The sequence below is a fragment of the Passer montanus genome, unplaced genomic scaffold (assembly GCF_014805655.1).
Source record: "Passer montanus isolate IOZ18808 unplaced genomic scaffold, ASM1480565v1 scaffold4, whole genome shotgun sequence".
In the NCBI taxonomy this organism is placed as follows: Eukaryota; Metazoa; Chordata; class Aves; order Passeriformes; family Passeridae; genus Passer; species Passer montanus.
Window position 1 is genome coordinate 8,690,532 of NW_024368818.1, and position 25,186 is coordinate 8,715,717.

General features: G+C 38.9%; 1 protein-coding gene across 1 annotated transcript; it reads left to right on the forward strand.

The window, feature by feature from the left end:
• Positions 1-3,493: 3,493 nt before the first annotated feature.
• LOC120506626 (collagenase 3-like) lies at positions 3,494-10,929 on the forward strand. The gene is made up of 10 exons (XM_039718396.1): positions 3,494-3,639; positions 3,740-3,981; positions 5,108-5,256; positions 5,358-5,483; positions 6,393-6,554; positions 7,136-7,253; positions 7,851-7,984; positions 8,321-8,480; positions 9,218-9,321; positions 9,865-10,929. Exons 1-10 carry the CDS (start codon positions 3,517-3,519, stop codon positions 9,963-9,965), a joined length of 1,419 nt encoding a protein of 472 aa, XP_039574330.1. The 5' UTR covers positions 3,494-3,516; the 3' UTR covers positions 9,966-10,929.
• Positions 10,930-25,186: the final 14,257 nt, after the last annotated feature.

Here is a 25,186-nt window from a genome sequence, read left to right on the forward strand (position 1 = left end):
TGTTGAAATCTTACTATTCAGCAGTTTTGTGGGTTTCAGAGCTTTTAAAATAAAACTTTCCAGGCTTGCTTGGTTGCACTGGGGTCAGCACAAGGTCTATGAACCACTGCTGATGGGTTTTACCTTCATTTACACCTATCTTCATAGTTTTGAATTCATTTTCCAACTCAGACGGTGACATCACCTGATCCATAGATTTTACATCTTACAATGCCCAACACTGGTTGGCTTTGATGTTTTCGTTTGTCAGTGCCAACTTTAAAAACTCCCTTTGTTTGAGGTTTACAGAGTCTCTCTATATAAAGGTAAGACCTTCAGAGGTCTCTACTTAGTTCCTAGCTCAGTCAAGACTTTATCTCCCCTTAAAAATACCATCATACACTGCATCTGTGACACTGTTTCAGAAAGAGGGAGAATAAAGCTAATTTTCTTTAAGCCTTCTATTTGCTTGCTTGCATGGCCTTTTACCATTCTTTCTTCGCTTTGTCTACAGAAGACATAAATCCATGCCTCAGTTTGGACTTCTGGCCACTGATGTAGTATAAATAGCAATAAAAAGTGTAAGAAAACATATTGGATTCTATATTTTTACATCACCAGGACTCCCAAAGGATTTAACTGAATGCTCTGAAAACACGATTCAGCCATAATACACCCTCACATGGCTCATTGCACACAGTCTTTCAGAAACCAGGTTCAGGTTTAGTATTTTGATTTACTCCCTGTGACAAAACAGCTACAGACTTCCTGTTTTGTTTTGTTTTTTTTCTCTCTGTATGATTTTCTACTGGCATGCAGAATCTGTTCACTACAGTGGACTATCTTCACTTATTCATTTCATTTCATTGTTCTACTGTAGCAAAGATCCAGCTTTACTCATCTTTTCTTATACAAAGAGAAGTTGTTTTCAAAAAAGCTGCCTGTTCTATTTTTTTCCTGTAGTTACTTTGCCGAATTTTTAAAATATTCCTTGGAAATGCCTCAGGACAGCTCTCTGGAGGTACAAAAAGCAAAGTTTTTGAAAGAGATTTCACAGTGAACTTCAAAGGACTTCAGAGCGTTTGTGGAAAAAAAAATCACGAAAGTGGAAAATCGTTCTTCCCTGCCTAATATATCATTCTCTTCATGCAAGACAATTACAATTACAATTACTACTGCTTTGTTGATTTCAGTTTAAGCATTTTAAAGAGCTGGGCTCCACATCACCTTGGAGCCCTTGGGTAGGCTAACACTGTTCCTTAATGTTACTCTTGAGCCAAGCTAAATATTTATTTTCAGTTCTACAATTATATCATTCAAATATTGTCTCTGTGTATTTGGTTTCGCTTTTAATTGGCAGCAAGCTGACCTGTGTTTTAGGTAAACCTGAAACCACTGAGGAATAATTTGGAATCATCTTCTCCTCAAGTGTCATGGACTGATCACATTTTTGCAATAACAATTTGTTAAGAAATCTCTCCTGTTCCAGAAGCAAAGATTCCAGTGTCTGAGCTGAGAAAGAGTAGTTCTATAGGGACTTGAGACAGAATAAAAACCTTTTAACTACATCTGATAAGGGGCAGTGGTACACAAATGACAGTATAAAACTGTGCTTCTTTATGTATAAGGAACCTAATTTCTGAGAATTTGGAATTCACTGGAATGTTATCTGTGGAATTTTAAGCTATTCATTTCACTCATAGATTTCTGAGCTATGTCTGGAAGTGCTATGAACAGCAATAACATCCACAGCTTCATGGTCTCCAGGAAAGCATTCCTTAAAGCCACCAAAAACAGGACAAGGCAGCACCACTGCTCCTAAGCTCCACACAAAGAAAGCAAAACACACTGTAAACTGCTTATTTGCCAATTGGATACCCCAACATTAATAAAAGCAGTGCTACAACTATTAATACAGAAATGCTGGAGGGAAAGAAATGGGACACAGACATAACCTGGCATTCTGCACCAGCAAGGAGTGCAGTGCAGTGAGAGCACTGGCAGCATGGATTCAGTGCTTGTCCTGAAGCACTTCAGGGAATAGGTGGAAAAGGAAAGGTGGAAAGGTGGAATAACTGATTAACAGTCTTTATGTCCATTGCTTAGTAAAAATCTCAGTGCTGCTGACAGACAATGTAAAGGAGAATATACAAACTGCTTTAACAGATGTTGTCTGTTCCTAAGTGGTCTGACCATATTTAGCAGTGGCTGAGATGGGCAGAGGCAGAAACAGCCTACATAACAAATTCTTCTCAGCTTTATTTGCTTTTGCTGTTTGTCATCATAAAACACACAGCTATCATTGTTTGAGTAATAGAGCTTTTACACATTCAGCTTCACTGATTTTTGTCCTTTTCCTGTTTTGCCAACAAGGGAACATCCACATCAGGGTAGTGTATTCCAGGGTGTCTGTCCCAATGTCTAACAGAAAACTGCCTGAGGTTTTCCATACAGGCAAAATAAATTATCCATGAAAGAACAAGGCAAATTCAGCAGAAACCACATCTCTCCTCGGACCTGTGCTTGTCAGCAGGTGATATGATACAAGGTATAGCAGTAGCTGAGATTGTGGTGATCCTGGGGAGATAGAAATAATCTTTATATTTGAAGTATAGTAATGCCCATCTCTGCCATAATGTCAGATTTATTCTACTATCCACCTCATAAGAAAAAAAATCACATATTTTTGTTATTGTAGACACACAGATCCATTGTCTACCTGTAGCTGGTACTGCCTCTCTCGAAGTATTAGCTCTCTCATTGATCTATGGTTGTCATCCTCTCATAAAGTAAATGAAATTCAGGTTTTTTGAAGATAAATTTTATTAATTAGTCACTCTACATAACCTGCTTTATTGTTAACAAAAAATGCTTTTAAATGTTCTTAACTATTTCCTGATATTTAGCATTTTTTGTTTTGAGTACATCAGGCAGTAAAGTATCCTGTAATATAAATAGGAATTCTCTTTAGGATCTCTGAAGTAAAATTTTTTGTTAATGTTATGGAGTTATACCTTTTTACAGAAACAAAAAAAACAATATCATATTGTATATTCTATAATGTTATTTCACTAAGAATTGCCATTGAACTAGTGTAATTACTGAAAAGATGCAGTTTACTTTAAAATAATGCCCCTTGTTATGTATTTTTATTGTTTATTAAATGGCAAAAAGAATAATTTTTCTAACAAAGAAAAGTAAGTTATTGCAGCATTGTTGCCAGTTATTGCCTGTGGAAGTTACTGCAAAATAATCAACAAGTGTGGTTTGCTTATGCCCATTTCTTCCCGCAGCCTATGTCAATATTCAGAGACCTCATGTTTATACAAAGATACAGTTTCAGAGCCCTCAGCTGGAGAACGGATGCCTAAACCACAGTGTTGGGGAGGAGAAACAAACCAGCCATCTAAGCATGTTTACTTCCAGCAACAAGGAAGTTCAAACTTGTCCCTGAGTGGTGACTCACCGGGTTGGGACTATAAAAGTAAAGGTAGCTGCTCTCTAAAGCATCAGGGCTTCAGACTTCAGAAATCCAACATGATGCAATCAGGACTTGCAGCTGTTTTCATTTTCTTGTTGGGTTTGTCATTATGCCTGACAATCCCTATTCCCCTTGAAGACAGCCATGAATTCACAGAAAAAGACCTTCAGTTTGCAGAGGTACAGTATAAAATAATTCATTTGCATGTTCCTATAACAGTAAGCTGTGCAGTTACAACTGTTTGGAAATTATGCTTATTACTCTTTTTCCCCTTCTTAGCGCTATCTCAGGACTCACTATGATCTCCATCCGAATCCTGCTGGCATAATGAAGAAGAGTGGAAACACAGTGGCAGCCAAACTTCGGGAAATGCAAGCTTTTTTTGGCTTGGAGGTGACAGGCAAGCTAGATGAAGAAACATATGAGCTGATGCAGAAACCAAGATGTGGTGTCCCAGATGTGGGGGAATATAACTTTTTCCCTAGAAAACTCAAATGGTCCAAAATGAATTTGACATACAGGTAAATGCCTGGTATTTTGAGTATTGTTGCTGTTATTACTTTCTTTCCAGGTGCATTGTCCAATGGGTTGCTCAGTACATGAGGTTGATGTGAGAAGGGTACATTTGAGTTTGACTGGATTAATGTTGCAGTTTAAAACCCTTACAGCCCCACTTTTAGAAAGGTGATCACAGCTTACACTGCAGCCCAAAGAAGTAAACGTGAATTTTTCCCATTGCACTTTGTCATGGAAAAGGAAACCTGGTGTGCTGTAAGCCAGCAACGCCTCATCTGGCCTCCATGTAGACACTCAGGACGCATCCATGGTGCCAAATGAAAGAGGGGAAGGGGCTCAGGTCAGGCACTTCTCTGGGTCACTCCATCCGAAATAATCAACATTAGCTCTGTTTTGGACCTGGTGTAGTGTTTGCTTCTGTCCTGTCCTAGACAGAGAGGTGTAGATGCAAACCAGTCTGTGTAGTGTGACTGTGAGAGCAGGCTTTTCCGTATCACATCCCAAATGTGGATCTCTGTCTTTGTTCAGACAAATCCCTGTACCATGACCTCAGAAAAGTTGACCTTAGGAGGTGAAGGGCTGACAGTTCACAGGGTAGATCCTTCTCCTTTAATTCTGCAAGGTCATATATCTGGGGCTTTCAACAGCTATAGACTGAATTTGTTTAGCAGATTAGCAAATTTGAAATCACTAAAATCTCTTAGTTCCATAGCTAGCATTAAATGTTACTTTAATATGGACAATTATAGCCTTAAAAAAAAACCACTTGGTTAATGTTTTGCTGCTCCAGGAAGTGAGGATCTTGAGATTTTTTATGTGTCATAAGAATTTTGAAGTTACTGATATTATTTTACTTAGTACTGAATATATCTGTCACTTCCTAAATCTTCTGGTGCATAGAAAACCAATTACAGAAAGCTGTTGGATAATTTCAGATATCTCTGAATTATTTTAGTGATAATATAAATGTTTATTTTTTTAATACTGTACACAGCTACTAAGCTCCTTGTTATGTGATAAGATCATGTGACAAAAGCAAAAACTTTTAATGAGGTGTACAGTCAGATAAAAGTGCATTGCACATTTCTTCAATTCACACAATTTAACTGGAGATATTAATCTGTTTGACAGAATTATGAATTACACTTCAGATCTGAGACGTAATGAAGTAGAGAGAGCTTTCAAAAAGGCATTTAAAGTTTGGTCTGACGTGACACCACTGAACTTTACCAGAATACGCAGTGGTACAGCTGATATCATGATCTCCTTTGGCACTAAAGGTAACACAGAACCAATTGTTTTCATTTTATAAGTAAACTGCATTCTTAGATATATATAACATGGAATAATTAATTTAACTGTTTTGAATTTTGTTTTATAGAACATGGTGACTTCTATCCTTTTGATGGACCCTCTGGATTACTGGCACATGCTTTTCCCCCAGGCCCAGGCTATGGAGGAGATGCTCATTTTGATGATGATGAAGTTTGGTCAGATGATTCTAAAGGTAACAGAAGTTCCTGAGATTATTTGAAAGGGTGATAGATGGAAAATTTATCCTTGTTTGATATCTGTAGGCAGTTTGTTTTGTCTGTTGACTTTTGTTCATCATTGTGTTCACTGTTCACACATAGAATGCTGAGTTTAACCTCGAGTCATAAATGGAGGTTTAACATGTTCTTTCCATAAATTTTAAGATATAACATTCCTAAGTGAAGCAATTAAAAAAAAAATTACACAAACAAGATTTTGTCATTTTGGCATTTCACTAACGGTAGCTAGTTCTTATCACAGACTGATGGGCATTGCCTTACTGAAGCCTAGAGCAAACATACCTCAGCTGCACTTTGTCTGCTTGCATTTAATTTGAAAATTCATCACCTTGCCTATTCAGCACAGAGTTTAACAGAACAAAACACTATTTTTTTTCAGCAGTAGATTAGGTCACGCTCCTGGCATTAACACTAATTGCTGTAATAATGGACTCCCTACTGCAGATGAATTCCCAGCAAAATGTTATTGATTTGAGTAGGACCAAGACTTCACCCTAGAGTTTTCCTGTGTTGCTAAGAAATTTCAAGAGATCTAAATCTCTCCACATAGTAATACCGTCATGTAAGAATTAGGCTGAACACCAGCTATGAGACACTAGGTCTTTTAGGCCCTTATTAATGCAAAGCCCTTCCTAGTGCAAAAACGACAAGCAATTGTATCTCGTGGAAGGTGTCCCTGCTCAAGGCAGGGGGTTTTGAACTAGGTGGTCTTTAAGGTCCCAAACCCTTCTGTAACTTTATGAATTATGCAGATTTTTTCCATGTATTCAGTTGTCTCATTAATTGTTCCCTATGTTAAAGCACAGTGTCAAATATGGTGATGCAAGAAGATATACATTTACTTCTGCTGTGATTTGTTATAGGCTATAACTTGTTTCTTGTTGCTGCCCATGAATTTGGTCATTCACTGGGACTTGAACACTCTAGAGATCCTGGAGCTTTGATGTTCCCAATCTACACATACGCTGGAAAAACTGGTTTTGTTCTTCCTGATGATGATGTGCAAGGGATCCAAGAGCTCTATGGTAAGTCTGTATACTGTATAATATTTATCTCCTGTATCATTATAGCCTGCTGCAGATGCACTGCTCAGTTACTCTGAGCTGCAGATGTTCAGTAACAACAGTAATGATCAATTAAGAATGATTCACAGGAGATGCTTTGATTTATTAGCTGAGAGGGGGAAAAAAACAACTATTCTGCAGAGCACAGTTGGTCACTGACCACTCTCCTTTAGGGGTAGGTGATAGGGCATAGAGTCCTTTTACTTTTTGACCTGCCTGAAAAGAGAAGGTAAAACAGAGTCTAAAGACAGAAATAGAACTATCCATGTTTCATTATGAAAAGCATAAAGTCTTTGGGGATCTTCAAAACTTGGAAGAAAGAAAGGAAGTTCAATTAACACCTCTGCAGCACACTTGAACTGCAAAGTTCATGGATGTATTTGGCTAGAGGAAAGAGAGAATAGATTTTTCTGTAAAATTTTTTTACCCATTATGTTTGTATTCATCATGGTCTTGGGAGATCTTCCATGTTCTGTTCAATATCATGATCAACAGACAGAAAATTAACACTGTCAAGATTACATCATATGATATCATTGCAGGTGCTGGAGACAAAGATCCCAACCCAAAACATCCCAAAACACCAGAGAAATGTGATGTAGAATTATCACTTGATGCAATAACAGAACTTCGTGGAGAAATGCTGGTCTTCAAGGACAGGTAAAGACACTTCCATGTCAAGGGTACTGGATAAAGTTTGAGCAAGCAAAAACACCATTTCATTTTTTACTAAAGATTTGGGTAAATTTACATTTAAAAGAGCACAAATCAATATAGGTGTCTCAAGAAATGGCATCATATATCTTTTTAGGCAGGATTCATAATGCAACTACAGACTTGACTGCCCAGCAACATGATGTGAAGATAATATGGCTGAAGACTGACACTTTTGTGCACATTTTTAAATTCATGGGATTTTCTTTTACATGCATAAATCTGCTAAGTTTTACTTGGGTGAAGATGTACTGCTTTCAGGAGCTTCACATGGGACATCAGTGATTCTCTTATTCTAAATGAAAGAAGCTTAAAATTTGTTATTGTTTGAGGTGATCACTGTGTGAGTGACAGAAATAGTCTGCAGTTGATGGCTGTGAGGAAAGGAAAGGAAAGGTCTAAGAGGGGCTCAGTCTATTCAATATTCTATGATATGATAACCATTAGTTCATCAGTAATTTATTTTAACTATAGGACATCAAAGATACTGCTATTCTACAGTATGACAAGAAACATAAAAATTATTTTCCTTTTCTGAACTAGGTTTTTCTGGCGACTGCACCCTCAGATGGTTGAGGCAGAACTGGTGTTACTTAAGTCCTTTTGGCCAGAGCTTCCAAATAAAATAGATGCAGCTTATGAAAATCCCATCAAAGATCTTGTGTTCATGTTTAAAGGTGAGTTTTCAGTTTCCTGGTTGGCTGAAGAATACACATACTTAGTCAAGCTTAACAGGTGGTGTAGAGGTAAACAACAGAAGAATAAAACATCCTGCCTTCCTCACTTAAAAAACAAGTTATTTTACGTCTATATACACATCTATAAATTTTTCAGTGAATTAGAAGATCTACAATTTAGTTAGGATGCCCAGAATCATAGTACAAATAGTCTAATGCCTACTGAGTATGTGACCTAACAATCTGTTGTATGAAAATAGGGATTACGGTTTCCTGAGTACTTATGAAAGCTGAGTACTTACAAAAGACTCACTCATAATTTATTCATATTTTCAGGAAAGAAAGTCTGGGCTCTGAATGGTTACGACATAGTTGAAGACTTCCCTAAAAAGATATATGAAATGGGATTCCCAAAAGAAATGAAAAGAATAGATGCAGCCGTCCACGTTAAGGACACTGGCAAGACTCTCTTTTTTACTGGGAATAAGTACTGGAGGTAAGCTGGAGACAGTTTCAGTGTCCATGTCATAACCTGTCCAGATGTATGGAAATATCAGGAGTTTGGTTCAAACCAGGCATTTGGCCAATCTGGTCTGTGGTTTCCATTGGTGCTACAGCTGTGTACAACATGTTGTAAAGGTGTATGCAAGGCTTTTCCAAAAAATATGGGTGCAGATTTTAAAAGCTGAAGGAGTATAAGGAAATGAGAACAAAGTGCTCTGATCTGGGAGAATTTCTAGTGTGGTCATGCCTGCTAGACAAATTCTCCATCTTGCCTCCTTGAGTTGCTTGTGTGATGTGAAATGGTATCAGTGCTGTGAGCCAGAAATCTGTCCCCCCCCAGGGTGTCTCTTTTTTACTGTCCATGAGTGGGACTCACAACCAGGTCTCATGCATAATTAAGACATTGCCATCCCTTCCCACTATCATTGGGCCAAGCAACCTCCGGATAGGTTCGTAGTACCAATATATCCAGGTACAATGATCTCCATAAAACACACACTTTATTAATCTGTTCTGAAAATTTAGCTCCATTTTCTTTTTGTTTATTCCATTTCTGGTGGAGGTATGCCCTGTTTATCACCCTGCATTTTACCATTGCACTAGACAGAAAGCACCCAAAGACTGCTGGCTTCCTTCAGGTGTGGGTAATTTCCAAACATATAAAGGTCACAGGCTAAACTCCCAGGCTGTTTAACTCCCCTGATTTTTTTTCCTTTGTTTTCAATACAGCTATGATGAAGAGACAGAGGTCATGGACACAGGCTATCCCAAGCTGATAGAGGAAGAATTCGCAGGAATTGGTGATAAAGTGGATGCAGTCTATGAAAGAAATGGTACGTAATCTGATAATGAAACTTTATTACAATTAATTGCCCTTGAAACTTGAGATTTATGTCTTGTAGAAAATTGTGCATTTGTAATTTTAATTTCTTCACCTCAATACTTCTGTTCTTGGCTGAATCAATTTTCTGATCTAAATTATGCTCTGACCAAAAAAGAGCTTCTTGCTTAGGGAACCTAAAGTGACATGTTTAATATAGAAGTATTGTAATGTAATAACTGGAGCCCATTCCTATCCAGCTTTTCAGGGAGTGTTTCTGAATCAGTGTCTTAATAATTAAAATGTCCTGTATCTTCTGGATCAAGTGATGTAAGAATTTTACACAAGATTAAATGTCAGTCATTTCAAAACTCCGATCCAGTTCTTGCAAATGGGATGAGGATCTTTTAAAAATTTAGCTCAACATTTTAAATATGAAAATGTTGCATTTGAGTTATTAAAAATGAAAACAAGATAATTACTATTTTAAGGATAACTTTAATATGCCACCACATTTTCTTAGTGTTAATTCTTTCTAACTTTCTTTTTTACTTAGGTTACCTTTACTTCTTCAATGGACCACTGCAGTTTGAATATAGCATCTGGAGTCAAAGAATTGTCCGTGTCCTGCATACTAACTCCCTGTTTTGGTGCTAATTACAGCTGAGTGCCATGTCATAGGCTGTAGAGCAGCTTGTAGCACATGGGAACTTAATAACATGGGCATTTAGGTTTATCAAAGGACAGCAAGGTTCTATGAACAAGTACTAGGCTACCTACCAACAAATGTACACTGTATATATGGACTTATACAGCTGCATGTCAGTCTGGAATTGATTTAACTTAATAGGAAAGGAGAAAATAAATCGTTAGCATTTCAAGGTGCATTACACCATTTAAAGTTTGTCTAGTATTGGAGTGATGCTGGATACATCACTCACTTTCATGAACACTACTAATTCCCAGTATTCTGAGCACATCTAGCACCTTCCAAGGATTTCCTAGCATGTCCCAAGAGATAGACTTGGTAACCCTGGAGCTTTATATCTTTAAACTAATTCTTCTTCCCTTTTTGAATTTCCTTTTAACATACTGGGAATTCAGATGTGTAGTGAATGAGCGAGGGCTGCATGGTAACTCCCTGAGCAAGTAACACCAAGCAGCAATGATGAAGTTTGGGAATTCAAAACTATTTGACTGTATTGAATGGGAATGTCCTGCTCAAAGCAGATGCCTATCTCATCTTTAGAACAAGGAGAAGGTACAGAAGCAGTGAGATGTCATTCCAAGGCAGACAGGAAAGCAGGAAAAAGGAAAAGTACTCCCTGAAGAAATCGTAGAATTTTATGATACTGGGAAGACAAGAAGGAAGCAGCCACAGGAGAATCGCACAAGTTGAAACCGTGCATGATGCTACATCTGGTATCACAGCCCAGGTGTTTTCAGCTGGTGTTGACTGAAGTGACATTTATAGAGGTTATGCCTGTGCCAGAAGAGAACCTGAACATCCAAAGCAGAACATTGAAAAGAGTATATTTTTTCATGTTGGCCACTCTTTTAATATCTATATTAATTGTTTCAGTATATTGTAATATTTTGTTTGTTTTGTTCTGTTTTTTTTTTTTTTTAATCAATGCAAATGATCTGGGACTGTGATTATTTTGATTTTAAAAAATAATATTAAATAAAATGGAGGAATAAACTGACATTGTGATATTACTTAATTTTTCTTATGCTCCCTGTCACAAAAGCAATACAGAGCTATTGGGCAAAAGAAATCAAAATCCCTAACCTGTGCATTTTATTAATTAAGATTTTCATCTCTGTTTAAAAATAAAATTTATTTTTTGTCCCTTCAAGAAAAATAATTTTATGGAAAAGAAGAAAGACAGAAGAGTGAAAAAGAGAAAGACCCCTCAGAACTGCAAAATAAGAGCTAAGTTGAGCTTTCTGTAATGATAAGCTAAGAGTTTATCATTACAGAAAGAATGAGAAATTTTTAAGAAATACTGGGAAAACAGTTACGCCTTAGTTTGAATGTTAAATATTAGCAATTAATTAAAACTACATTGTCCTGTTCTGTCTTCTCAAAAGCAACCCCTAAGTCAATCAATCAGCCAGGCCTGCCAAGCAAAGCTCACAAAAAATTATATCTTTAAATAAACATAAATGACCCGGCTTACCTAATGGTGGGCTAGGTGCGGTTAATTCTGTAGCTCACACAGCATAGATTGGTTGTGATAACTAACAGATTGAGAGCTCTCTTCTGAGCATAAGATTGTGAACTAGTGAATTCCAGACCTTATGCTTCAAAGAAATGCATGGAAATAGAACTGGAAAAAACCTTTACAGAATGAAAAACTTAAAGTGGACTAAAATCAAAGTTCTGTTTTATGATAAAATATTGAGAAAAAACCTGGGGGAAAACTCAGTACAATTCTCTAAGCATAATAAACATAATATGGTTCAATTACATATAAAAAGGTTTGACAGAGTGTGCCTGAAAAAAATAATGTTTTATATTGGGCTGAAGTTTCACTTAGTTATTTTGGCAGTGAAATAAGGCTCTGGACATAGTCCTCATTTTTCTCAGTAAAAAGGCTTGGTGAAAAATTGTATCAAAATAATAATGAATCTTCCAAAAGGGCTAGATGTTGAGTCTGAGTCTTCTGAGTTTCAAAGGTCTGACAAGAGCTGCGCTGAGTAAGAGAATGCAAATGTAGACAGGGAAGCAAGGAGAAGCAATGAATGTCTTTCAGATCTATGTGAATTTCTGTTAACATTGAACACTTGTCAGGGGAAAAAGGTACTGCCTAGGAAGCTGGACCTTCAAAAGCATGATCATATCCAGCTGCTCCCCAGCCCAAACAGACAGATTCCTGTTAGCTGCTTGCTGACTGGAAGCAGCCTTTGGCACAAGTCCAAGCACAGATTCTGTGTCTGCATCCCCAGCAAGAGATGGGAGCTGCTCTGTGGTTAGCTCTACCCCAGGTGAGAAAAGTACCAGGCTGCCAGTTCCTGGCATTTGGTTGAGAAAAAATAAATGGAAGAAATTTCTTGTGCTGTGGAAGTGGAAGGCTGAGATCAGAGGCAGAGGGACCCTGTTGCTGCTGTCAGCCAGAAAGGAAAACTCTCCACAGTACCTTGTGCCTTGGGACCCACTGCCACCACACGAGAATAGCACTGCATGGGTGACTGGTGAGAACCAGATGGGATGTCACCCAAGACCATCAAGAATTGAGAAGAAATAATTCTGTTTCCAGAGGCAGAAACTGAACTGACTTGTTTCCCTGAGATGTGAGTGGAGAAAGGACCACAAGGAGGCTGAAGAGTTGTCTCCCAGGATGCAATACAAACAGAACTTCCCACCAGGTTGCCAGTTTTTTATGTGGAACTACACAAATCCACCTAATAGTAGGGAATAGACAGAATAGTCTGTACCTAATAGTAGGGAATTTTGTCAGGGAGGTTTAGGTTGGATATTAAGGAGAGGTTCTTCACCCAGAGGGTGGCTGGGGACTGGACCAGACTCCCAAATAAAGTGATCACAGTGTCAGCCTGACAGAGCACAAGGAGCATTTGCACAATGCTCTCAGGCACATGGTGTGACTCTTGGAGTATCCTGTGCAGGGCATTAGACTCAATTCTTACGGGTCCCTTCCAACTCAACATTCTGTGATTCTGTGATTCTATGACTGATTCTGTGATTCTGTGACTGGTACATGAACAGCTATTGATTAATGTGTCTTTTATACCGATGTTGATCTCTGCTAGGAATGGTCATTTGGAGGAGGAGAAAGGATAAGGCAAGAAAAGGAATCTGTCAGATTCTCCTCAGGGAGTTTTCTGTGTTGGTTACATGATCCTAAACAATGGGGATTTGGAGGATGCAAATATATATGCCAGGTGAGAAAAAAAGTAAGCAAACATAATTTAAACTTTCCAAAGCAAGAAATTAGGCAACACTGTAAGAATTTCCATGAACTACATGAGATCTACTAGTAGCTGAGAAACTTGAGAAGGAATTCAAAGTTACATTCAAAAAGAAAGTGTATTTTTCCTTAGCATAATCTCCAGAAATCTATTCTGAAGACACTAGATGGCAGTGACAGCTTTGCTTCTTAGAGATTCTGCACAGAATTAAAATTGTAATGGTGGGTGAGGAAGCCACAATTAACTTAGTGAGTTCTTACACTATGTCAAGACATAAAGACCCCAACACTAATAAAGATATTTTAATTATCTATTCTATTGAAATGCAGATTTCTGAGAAAAATGGGTATAATAATGTTCAGGAAGATTCTAGATGTATTCACTATCAGGGATACTAATTCTTTAGTTTTCTGCAGAATTCGATGCAAAGCACTTTGTACAGTACACTCTTGTCCCAGGCACAATGCAACCCCTTAGTCTAACCCCATTCACTGGAAAATTCCACATACACATACATAGACATGTTCTATCTGCTGGGAACATGGCAACCCTTCTTGGATTCTTACTGAGTCTGGAGAGGAAAACTTATTGTTTCAGTATTTTCTCACATTGACTTGAACAATGATCTAGACCTCAGCCTTCAGCCTAGGTCAAAGAATGGCACATTCACTTCTGTTGTGGTGAGTGTGTGTTCACCTGTCCTGTTGGAGAGGTTTTCTGTTTACACATATACAATTAAACAGTACTTAGTGGAAATACTGATGGCCCACTAGCCAGAAAACTTATTTGGAATATAGGATCAAGACCTTTATCAATTATGTTTAGGGGTTTTTGCACAAGGTGAGGTGTCTCCACTCACTGTGAGTCCATACCAACTTTGTGGTTTGATGGTTCTGCTGCTTCTGATGAAAGATATTTCCTAGGAAAACCTCAGTAGTTCTCCTTAAGATGGTGCAGAGGGTACAAAGCCCACACAGAGTCCCTCCAGCCTGTGATCTTCCTCTTTCCTGCTTAACACGGGATGTGGTTGGTACATCCATTTTAGTCACAGCCTTTTGATTGCATAGTGCAGTTTGAGTTTCCAGCCAGTGCTGTTCAGGACTGCCTCTGGCTCTCACTTCACTTATCTCCCACGTGCTGTGCTACAGAGAGTGTGCTCTGCCCCTGCCCCTTTACTCACAGAAAATGGATCAAAGGATATCTTCCTCTAAGGAAACCCTCACCAGGCAGCAGGGAAGAAGCTTTCAGTTTCTTATTTAAATGTCACATAACAAATCTCCTATTGCCACAGTAATACAGGATGGTGCATTTCTGTGTGTGTTGGAGTGAGCCATCCACGTTGTGTCTTCACTTTTTGCTGGACTACACCAGGGTCCCATCACTGGGCAGGAGGAGCCTGATGGAGCAGTGTCCTCAGAATAGTCACATCCATATTGTGCAGTCCCTGCTGGACTATACATGCTCTTACATGATCCTGTTCTGCTCTTCTTAAAAGAGGAAGATGGGTCATTTCCAGAGCCGTGTTGTTTTCTTAGCCCAAATCACACAATGACAGCACTCTGTAATCTCATCATTACAGGGATTACCACCCTAGAAAGAAAGTAAGAGAGGTTTCTTTTTATTTCTGCATGATTTTTGTTGTCTGAATATATTCTTCTCAGGAAGAAAAAAAGTATGTAGCCCTCCTCAGAGTCTGCCCTAAGAAGAACCTGTGAAAGTCTGTTGGGAATCATCCCTATCTGAAGGATCTGGAGTTCACAGTGTCCTTCCCACTATTTGTTTATCTAGCAAATGTCCTTTTCAGACTCAGCTTGGACCATTCTATGATTCTATTGTTCTATGGTTAAATTACTGGTTCCAGGTAGTTTTCAGGTGAATCAGGAGAATTTAACATATAAATCTTGCTCCTGGTCCAAATTTTGTGCTATTTTGCTATAGCACATTGGTGATATAATGGCAAATAAATCATGCAGATCTTCATGATGGGGTCAAAAGGCATCAGTGGTACAGAGAAAACAGGATGAGACAAATGCCAGAAAAACAGTTGGTCATGGAAGCTGCAAGGAGCCATGGGTTAAAACATCATGTTTGAGGTCTCCCAAGGAAAACTGCAGTACAGGTAAACCAGGACCATTGGAGTGGTCTGTGCAGTACCACAGAGTGCAATTTCAACAAGGGGCAGCCAGGATGTGGCCAGGCAGCTGGGGCAACTGAGCTTGGTAAAATGCTTGATCTCCTCGTGGCTACATATTCTGATCTGTTGGTCTCAGCTGATTAGATTAGACCCTGCAGGCAAAAACAGTAAAGGAAAGTAATTTTCATTATTCTGTCAGAGCATAAACACAAGGTTGTGTTTATGATGTATTATGTGATATGTGCTGTTTTATGCCTCGAAGTAACCCATGTCAGAGAATTAGCTGATGGCTAGGCTATCCAGCTGTACTTTCCAGGAATCACCCAAGGACTCTTCCTTGTGGAAAATTTGTAACACTAACAATTTTAGCACACCATTTTTTTGAGAAAATGCTTTGGGAAGTTTTCTGTAGTCCCAATGTGGATATTCTGCACCAAAACACAGGAAAAGAATCTCCAATAGGGTCACTGGCTCACCAGTTATCTCATACATGAGAACATATTTCCAACTGAGATCAATTTCAAATTCAGAGAAACAAAAATTAAATTACACACTCAAAAGTATCACAGAAATGTACTGTCTAAAATTCTGTTGAAAATCATGGGGCAGGAAATAAAATGCACCCAGATCTATTTACAGTGGTAGAAAACAGTGGATAGCATTGCAACATGGAGATAGAGATCTATAACAGGAGAATGAGGATGTAGTAGGAAATATAAAGCAAATGAGCATCAGCTTATCTCCAGATATTTTATTTGTATAATTAGTATTAGTAGCTGAAGTATGAATATTAAGAAAGAAATAATCAATAAGAGCTTGTTAGGATCTGAAACACGATTCAAACAGAAGTCTTAACATAGAGTTCAGTTTGTTTTGGTTCAGGGAATAATTGCCCAGATAACAGCTGCTTTGCAAATTGCTTGGGAAAATCATTGCTCTCATATAATCAGTCTCAACGTTAATAGTAATTTCAGAGAAGAGACTACAAACATATGTTTTGGAGCAGCACCTGGATCTGGTACCATTCAAACATTTCAAAAAAGGGGCAGCAAAAGCCCTTTGGCAGTTTTCTGCTGAGTGCCAAGGAGGAAACACAGCTCAGAACTTTGCATTCAGGAATTTTCTGTGCTATGTTCATGAGACTTAGAGTATGATTTACACTCTCTGAAACTGAGTCACTTGATGCACAAAATAAATATCGGATGTGGGTTCCTTCTCCCTCTGTGAGGCTACAGAAGCATCAGCTCCAGAAGGAAAACGCTTGTTGAAATTTCAGGCTTAAACAATCCAGTGCTGTGCACGCAGCATTAAATAAACACCGGAAATTTTAATTGTTATGATTCCTCTTGCTCTATTCATAGCTCCCTGCATTAGAATTTTCATGGCACCCCAAGGGATGACTTGCGTTATATTGACACTTGTTTAAACTGTGACATTTATCCTTGAATCTAATCATTAGAGTCACAGAATGTTAGCAATCCCCAGCTGTCCAAATCAGGCCATCTCAGATGGTCCTACTCTTTTCTATCCATAATGGAAACAAGAAGTAAACAAGATCCTGTTCTGTGATATTTCAAGCGCTGCTGAATTTTTCATTGTTTTTCTTTAGTTATTTCTTGCCTAGATACAGGCCTTCTTAATATCCACATTCTCAACTGAATCTCAGATTCAAAATAGTACAGTAAACACAACAGATTTTTTGTGCTCCTTATGAAAGGCTACTCCTTTATGATCTATTTTTAAACTATTGTCCTTTTTCGCTGAATGTGTTCTTATATCAATAAACAGTAAATAAGAGGACCTACTTTCTGTAAGTCACTTGCTTACGTATCTTTAGCAGAGCTCTTATTTGTTTTAACTTTAAAACTGATGTTACAATTTCTTGCCCTTTGATGTGAGCAATATTTTTTATTTCTCCTGACAGTTTTGGCAGACATTTTTCTTGCTATCTGCTTTGTAAGACTGTGTGACCAGAGCTAGACACAATATTCAGGTCAGACGGAATCAGGTCATTATGTTTCTAGAATTATCATTAATCTCTTCCTCTACACTTTATAGCCTTATTTTTTGAAGACATGTCAATACATGGTTTTAGTTGTTATAAAAGGTTTGCTTTAATCTCAGTTCACAGAGATTTCATCTAATAAAGAGATTTCATCTAATTTCATCTAAGACAAGCCACAGGAACACAAATTTAAGAAATTCCCCCAGAATTACAGGAAAATAAGTAGGATTCAAGGACATAATCAGTATTGCTTCATTGATTAGCTGTCTGCAATCTACTTTCTTCTGTGTTTACTGAAAATCAGAGATTTACAAGTTCAACATGCGTCAACTGCCAGAACTGAATCACAGAGAAGCCCAGCCATCCTGTTATGGCAAAACCACCCAGGAATAAAATAATAAATACCAGTGTGAAGCAAAGTCAGAGGACTGTGTGAAACTAGGAATTATTTCCTTCCTCTGGTGCATCTTACTAAAGGGTACTACCTGCTCAGATTACCATGCCAATTTTATGATGCCAGGTTTTAGAAAATAAGTTGTAAACAGCCAAAAGGCAAGAAATGCAGCCTGAAAGTACACTTCTGGGAAGCAAAGGATCCGGGAAAATAACCTACTTTATAACAGGGTAGAGATTTAATGAATGTGTGGAATGCAACCCTTGGGCTATGGGGTAGGAACAAACTGTGGCAACAGGAAAAGCAGGAAGGTTACGGCTACCAGTAAATTCTGCCAGTGCTGTTATCCTTACAAGGGAGGATACATGAAAGCAAAAAAACTCAAAGGAGCAAGAAATGTCAAGTCAACATTTACAAATATGCGAGACCCACAGCTTTGATCCAATGCTGAAATGCATGGGTAGATTAAATCACCCACCATCGCAGATTTGGCTACAAGATTATGGGGCTGTAATTCCAACACCACCACCCCCCAACACACCTTAGAGCAACCACAGCTGTGTAGGCTGCACAGATGTGTTTAGGCTCAGGATGGATAGACTAAATTTTGATGAGATGATGTAATCAAAACAAGTCTCATTATTATTTCTAGCATTGCAACTTGTTACTGAAAATAGTGTACGTGTAAAATATCTATCTCTTAAAATATCCCAGTGACATAATTAGCCTCACTTCCTCTGTGTTAGATGACTAAACAACACACTGTGTGTCTGCACAGCCAAGACAGAAGTTGCAAGGTGGGGTGATTAGTGTATCACTAGTGACTTGCCATGAGGATGACCAAAAGGGACTCTTACTTCTGAAATGTTAGGGCTGAAGCAGAGGTAGAGTTTAGGGGCCACCCATCTTGAGGTAAACTGCTTTCTGTTTTGGCATGCTCTTTCTCATGGACCAGGGAACAGCAGTCTTCGTAACTCCAGTTTGGGATGAGTCAATTCCTCCTCCAAAGAGTTTACCCTCCAGGGAGATGTAACGCACAGTGAGCTGGCAGGTATAACCCATGAGCAGACCTCCAGCCTACAGGAGTCAGGGCCAATCCATGGTGTACTTCTTTCCCCCAAATTTGGATGACATGCTTTTGGCTGGACAAGGCAAAAACAGAGACAAGGAACACCAAGAGGGCCTTCAGGGAGCAGGGAAGGGATAGGAAAGGGAGAGATGGGCAGGGAGAGAGAAGGACAGGTGACTGTCTCAGACTGCCCTGGACTGTGGGGCAGCTCAATGGATTCCACTCGTGGGAAATGTGGAGCAGGTCCTTTGCTGTTCAGTTTTCTTCCTATGGTAATATTATAGTTTGTGCATCATTTGAGTCCTAGAGGAAACTGAAACTGAGAGCCAGGTATTGCTCCCAGTCCACTTTGCCTAGATTGCCCAGGTATTGCCCAGACCACTTCCCTTGAAGGGAAGAAGCTTAAGTGTCCTGGCTTTCTTAAAAGTTTCATTGAATGACATGACATTTTATCTTCAAATTTTCATACTTACAGTGCTTTGTTACTGAGTTTTTAGATTATGGTCTGTACTGGACATTTTGCTAAGAAAGCAGCAGACCGCTAGGCAGATGTGGAGAAATAAAAGCTTTCCAAGCCTGCCTGTTTATTCTCTCAAAACTGTTTTCAGAGTCAGGCTGAAATCTTCCTGTTTGAAGTTTCAGAGAATGAAGGATGAGTTATTTTTGTATAAACAGTAAATATTTTGTGTGAGCTAGCTGGTCTATCAGATCCTGCGTTCTTAAAATGAGAGATTTACTGGACATCGGTATTCAGTTGTAAATAATGTATCTTTCTTTCCGCAAAAGATGTCAGTTGCTACTCAACACAAGTTATACCAAGGAAAGCAGTGTAAACCCATGTGTGAGATTAACTAAGAAATGTTGGATGGTGTGTTGTCTTCATTCCTTCCTGTTACAATGAAAGGAGAGCAAAGAGCAAACACACCAGCTGGTAGTAATGATCATGCCAGAGATGTGCCTTCACAGGTAGAGCCATTGTGCTCATTTCCACAGATTATAACACACCAAAAAAAATTGTTACACTTCTTATATTTCAAAGTCACTTAAGTAGCTACAACACATTCAAATTCAAACAATTTTTCTGTGCAGTTCTGAGAAAGTGAACCTGCTCTATATGCTCGGCAGTATTTTCATTGTTTTTTATACTGGAGATCATCACAAGCAACTGTTGGGTTTTTGTCTTGGGAATATCCCAGATTTATTGTGTGGGTGTAGTACTTGTCTAGCATGATCCCACTGACTAGTCTGCTTCCTCACTTTGAATCATTAGATATTTCCATCAAGCAGATTGCACAGATTTAATTTTGTTTCAGCTCTCAGGTCCACAAACTCTTTCTCATTTGCTGTGTCAGACATTCTTGCTTCAGCTGGCATGGAGTAAATAACAAAGACCTGGAGGGCCTTTCTGCACCCAGCAGAAGAACAAATGCACCAGGCTGTGTTATATCATGCAGCAGGAAATAATGCCTGCTAGGACTTGAATGGAGATTACTATCATTTGGATTAGTGTTGAAAGAGCAGCTTTAGTGCCTTCCCTGATACGTGATTCTGTAGCAGTATCTACATTTGGATGTCATGGAAGCAAGCAGGATTTCTATCCTGATTGAATCCCCCAGGCTCAGCTGTCACATAAATGACACAAATCAGGCACCTCATTCCTCTCACTTTGCCCACCCCACAATGCCTTAAAATTTTTCATGTTGTTTAGTTTCAAAGGCTTCAAAAGAAATTCAAGTATCTTCCAGCAGAAAACATCTGCAGGTAAGGAGGTGTAATACAAGTGTCCTGAGGTTTCATCAAGCACTTCTCAGTGACACTCTTGTCCTCAAACCACCTGGCAGTGAACAGGTGATGACACATGATGGCAGATGATGGAATGTAAGGGACTCACTTCTTTGAATAAATGATTGCAAAACAGTTAATCAGTAAAGGAAGGTACAGGACAACCTTCAGGGAAGTAAGAGAAAGTAAAAACCCAGAAAAGAACATGCACTTGCATAAAGACTTTTTTCAGTAGACTTGGTGAAATGCTTCCATAGTGTTCCAGGAAAAAATGAAAAAAATCAGTTAGGTGTGTAACAGAAAGAAAGAAACAATCAGAACTGTAGGATAAATTATGAAACTCCTTTTTTCATACTTAGCTGTGACATGAAAACAACAGAAGCAGCACAGTGGAATTATTACTTCTTTATTAATAGTGAATACTTATTCAATCTCTTCTTAGTTAAAGTAAATTATTTGCATTCATTGGGCAAAGGTTGACTTAAAGTTAGATAACTGAGACATCATGCACATTATTTCAATATGAGCTTAAGGTGAGATATCTTTCAAGTAGAACTGATTGATTGTGAAAGAAGAATAAATTCTTCTTTTGGAAAGAAAGAAATTATTTTGCTTAAAGATTGAGTTTGGTTTTAGTAAGTATTTATTGATATGAATGCAAAACCCAGTGGCTTCGCAATTAGTTTCCAGAACTCTGGCAGCCTTGGTGCCATGACCACTTCCCTGAGCAACCTGTTCTGGTGACTGACAGCTGTCTCAGTGAAAAACCTTCTCCTGATGTCCAATCTGCATTTGTCCTGATGCAGCGTCATTCCATTGCCTCATGTCCCATGGCTGCTCATACTGTCACTGTATGACCATATGAAACAATTTTCACCTTTATCACAGAGAGAAACAAAACCAGAAGCCAAGCAAAAAAAATTTCTGGCTAAGTGGATAAAGAAAGTAGAAAGATTTGGCTGTTATTGAAGGAGATTAATTATCTAAATGAGGACAACACACTTCATTCATATTCAGAAGGTAAACCTGACTTACATTACCTAAGGAACTCTGGTTATTTTGCAATCTTGTTCTCTTTCTGCCTAATCCTGGGGCATCCCAGAGATTGTACAAATTGCCTAATCACCTCCACTGTTCACAAATGGCTCACTTCTTCAGGCATCTCCTTTTGACCAGATTAAAGACTGAGCCATGGCTGAGGTAAAGGGCTGAAATCATAATGACTTGTTGAATAACAAGTGTTAAGAAGAGGGATCTTTCATACATCTGGGCTGGTCCCATATTCCCAGTAAGAATATGCCAGCCTTTGGGAGGCCAGATGTGCTCCTCTCATGTTGTGTTGGGGTGTTGTTGGATTCACAAATGGCTCACTTCTTCAGGTATCTCCTTTTGACCAAATTAAAAACTGAGCCATTGCTGAGGTAAAGGGCTGAAATCATAATGACTTGTTGAATATGGTGTTAAGAAGAGGGATCTTTCATACATCTGGGCTGGTCCCATATTCCCAGTAAGAATATGCCAGCCTTTGGGAGGCCAGATGTGCTCCTCTCATGCTGTGTTGGGGTGTTGTTGGGGTCCCCTTCTCTTTGCATGCTTCTTATAACTTTTACCAGAGTAAGAGCCTCTAAATGAAATGATGAGCCAGATGTAAAATTGTCCTCTGCTTCCCACTTAGTCAATGAAGAAAGGTAGACAAAAAAGTGATTCACACCACTAATATCTCAGCTTCTGTCTGCAGGCATCTGTTTTTCTTCATTAACTGCAGATAGGAAACTTGATGACTGTGCTCCTAGCCTAGACAAATCTATGAAACCACTACATTTATGTAAGTTTTGTCTTAGATTTAGCCAGGTTTCTGACTTTACATAAACACCCCTGCTTTCTGATTTTTTTTTTTATCAATTTATCAGCATTCTGATACATTGAAGTACTTTTCAAAGTTTTTGTCTTTGGGGCATCCAGTTTCTTTTCACCTTTGGACCCTCAGAAAATTCAGGTCCCCTCTCATTCAAGTACATGGGCATTATACTCCAGCTAACTTCTGATAAATTCATTGATCTTGCCCAATGAAATTCAAGCAGATATGACTTAGTCCGTCAATGACATTTCACCCCTTGTAGTCAGTTAGCAAAATCGAAGCCAAAATATAAATACTTCATAATGGAAGCACTGATTATTGTTAATCACCATGTTGACTATAATACCAAGGTCCATTTGGACCTTGCAGCTGGTTTTTGTTAGGAAGATGGGGTGAGCCCTTCTGGTGAAACATAAATATAAACCTGTGATATCCCCTTTGGTCTTATGCTTTTGTTAAAGCAAAGCAACAGAATCTTTGTATAAAGCTCTTTTAATGTATTTTAAGTGTGTACTTTAGGGTGAGATGAATCACATTCTCTGTATGCTAATCTTTCAAAAGGAGAGATCCAGCACTAATGAAAAATAATTTCATTCCTGAAGATGACTTTCATAGCTTTTATTTCTCCAAAAGGATTCCAATATGATCAGAATCTACACAGGGATCTCAGTCAGATACTCAACTGCATAAAATTTTGATCCAGATAAATTTCTTTTCCTTTGATGTGACTCATTCGTTTTTATTCTGTCACATCATAATGCTTAAGGCTAACTGATCATCCTTTTCTTGTTTCTCACATCAGCCCACAATGTGCACACATCAATAATTATGTTCCACTCACACTTTTGTTCTGTCATGTTATTGTTAACTTCGGCCTTGGATTCTTCTTCTGAGATACTGTCTACTATATTTGGAAGCCTTCAACATTTTAATGTCTGTTTACAGTCAAAAATTAAAAATAAGTTGAGTTTAAAAAATCCAGAGTTAAAATTCAGGACTATTATGCAAGAGAAAAAATAAATTAATAAGGATTGGGCAGAATATATAAAATAAATAACATAAAATAGCAAAAAGGAAGAGAAGTTATATATTTGCTTGCAAACAATTGTTTTAAATAAGTGAATCTTCATTGTACAAATATTTTCAAACTATGCTTGAAGACCTAAAAAACAGATGATGCAGAAGGATTCAGGAAGCCTCTGTGGTCAATAATGCTTTTGGACAAATAGTGTAGAAGTGTGGGAAAAGACAGAAATAAGCCATATTTTAGCTGTTATTGATAACAGGGAAATGGAGGCAAGGCAAATCTCTGTTGAGGGATTGCTGGATTCCACCTCTTTCGGTTTTATCTTTTCTCATGGAGCTTTTGTTATTATAAAGTAAATAAATGACCCAGAATGATCAACATTGTGCAAGTGACAAACCCAGATTAATCCACCAGTCAAGCATTCTAAAGTGAGACCTCAGTAGACTCCAGCTGAGCTTGGAGGTCCATCTCCCCTGTTCTGGCAGTGCCTGAGAGGAGATGAGGGAAGTGGCTTTGCTGCCAAGTGCAGGAAGAGCCTGTATGGGGTGGCTCTTGGGCAGGCTCTGCTCCTGGGATAGGGAGCCTTTTCCTGACTTAAGCTAGTTGCCAGCTTTGCCAGCTACTGTGGCTTGTGGGGCAAATATTACCTGTGGTGGTCCAGAGAGGGTTACCAGGGTTACTCAGCTGGCAGGGACAGGGGCCAGGTACCCCTGACTGTGGGGTTCAGTGCTCAGGCCACCCCCAGTGCCAGGTGCCACACTGCAGGCAGAGCCTTTGGGCACAGACAGGCACCCTGGCTGACAGCTCCAGTAAAAGGAGTTATTCTGGAGCAGGGAGGGCACAAAAGCTCAGCCACAGGAGGTCACAAGGCACGCTATACTTTCCAGGACCAGTGGGTGACACTTTTTGTTGACCTGGGTAGGTGCCCCCAGGGGCTTCCAGTGGGTGCAGAGCATTTGCCTACATGACGCACATGTGGTGCTGCCTCTCCTGAACTGATACCATTGGCACTACTTGTGAAAGTACACGTGCCCCAGACTCAAGGAGACACAGAGTGAATATTTTCCCTCAAGAAAATTCCCTGAACTATTTGTCTTAGCTACTTCTTGGGAAGGATCAGTGCCCAGGCCTTCCTTAAAGCCTCCTGTGTGATTTTCAGAATATTCCCCTGTCCCACTGGTGTTTCCTCATTCCCTGTGTCTCCTGGGGATTCCTCAGTCCCCACCAGATCAGCTCTGCAGGGTGTGGAAGCGGGTACGTGACTGCTTCAGCAAAATACAAATTCTTCACAACAGTTTTCACTCCAGAACAGAGCCTCAAGCAGATACTTCTAATTGACTCACTGTACTAAATAAGTTGTAAGCACCTGAGTCATGCATCATTTTAATGCTCTTAACAAAAGAATCAGCTTCAAGAAAATTGGTGTGGATTACTGAGACAAAACGATATTTTAACAATACAATTTAGGTTAAATGCTCCTTTCCTGAAATGCCTGCTGGGAGGAACTGAGATATATTGGTGCATTCTATTTAATTCCACAACTAAAGTATGGTACTAATGACAACACTAAAGAATTTTTTCCTGAAAAAACTCCTCAGAAAAATTAACTAGATATGTTTATTTTACTGCCATGGGGACAAGATGATATAGGATGATGAAAATCCTATTGCACTTCC

Coding starts and splice junctions, on each gene's coding strand:
- LOC120506626 (XM_039718396.1), top strand. CDS start 3,517: ATGATGCAATCAGGACTTGCAGCTGTTTTCATTTTCTTGTTGGGTTTG. Junction 5,484..6,392: donor TTGGTCAGATGATTCTAAAG/GTAACAGAAGTT, acceptor GATTTGTTATAG/GCTATAACTTGTTTCTTGTT. Junction 8,481..9,217: donor ACTGGGAATAAGTACTGGAG/GTAAGCTGGAGA, acceptor TTTTCAATACAG/CTATGATGAAGAGACAGAGG.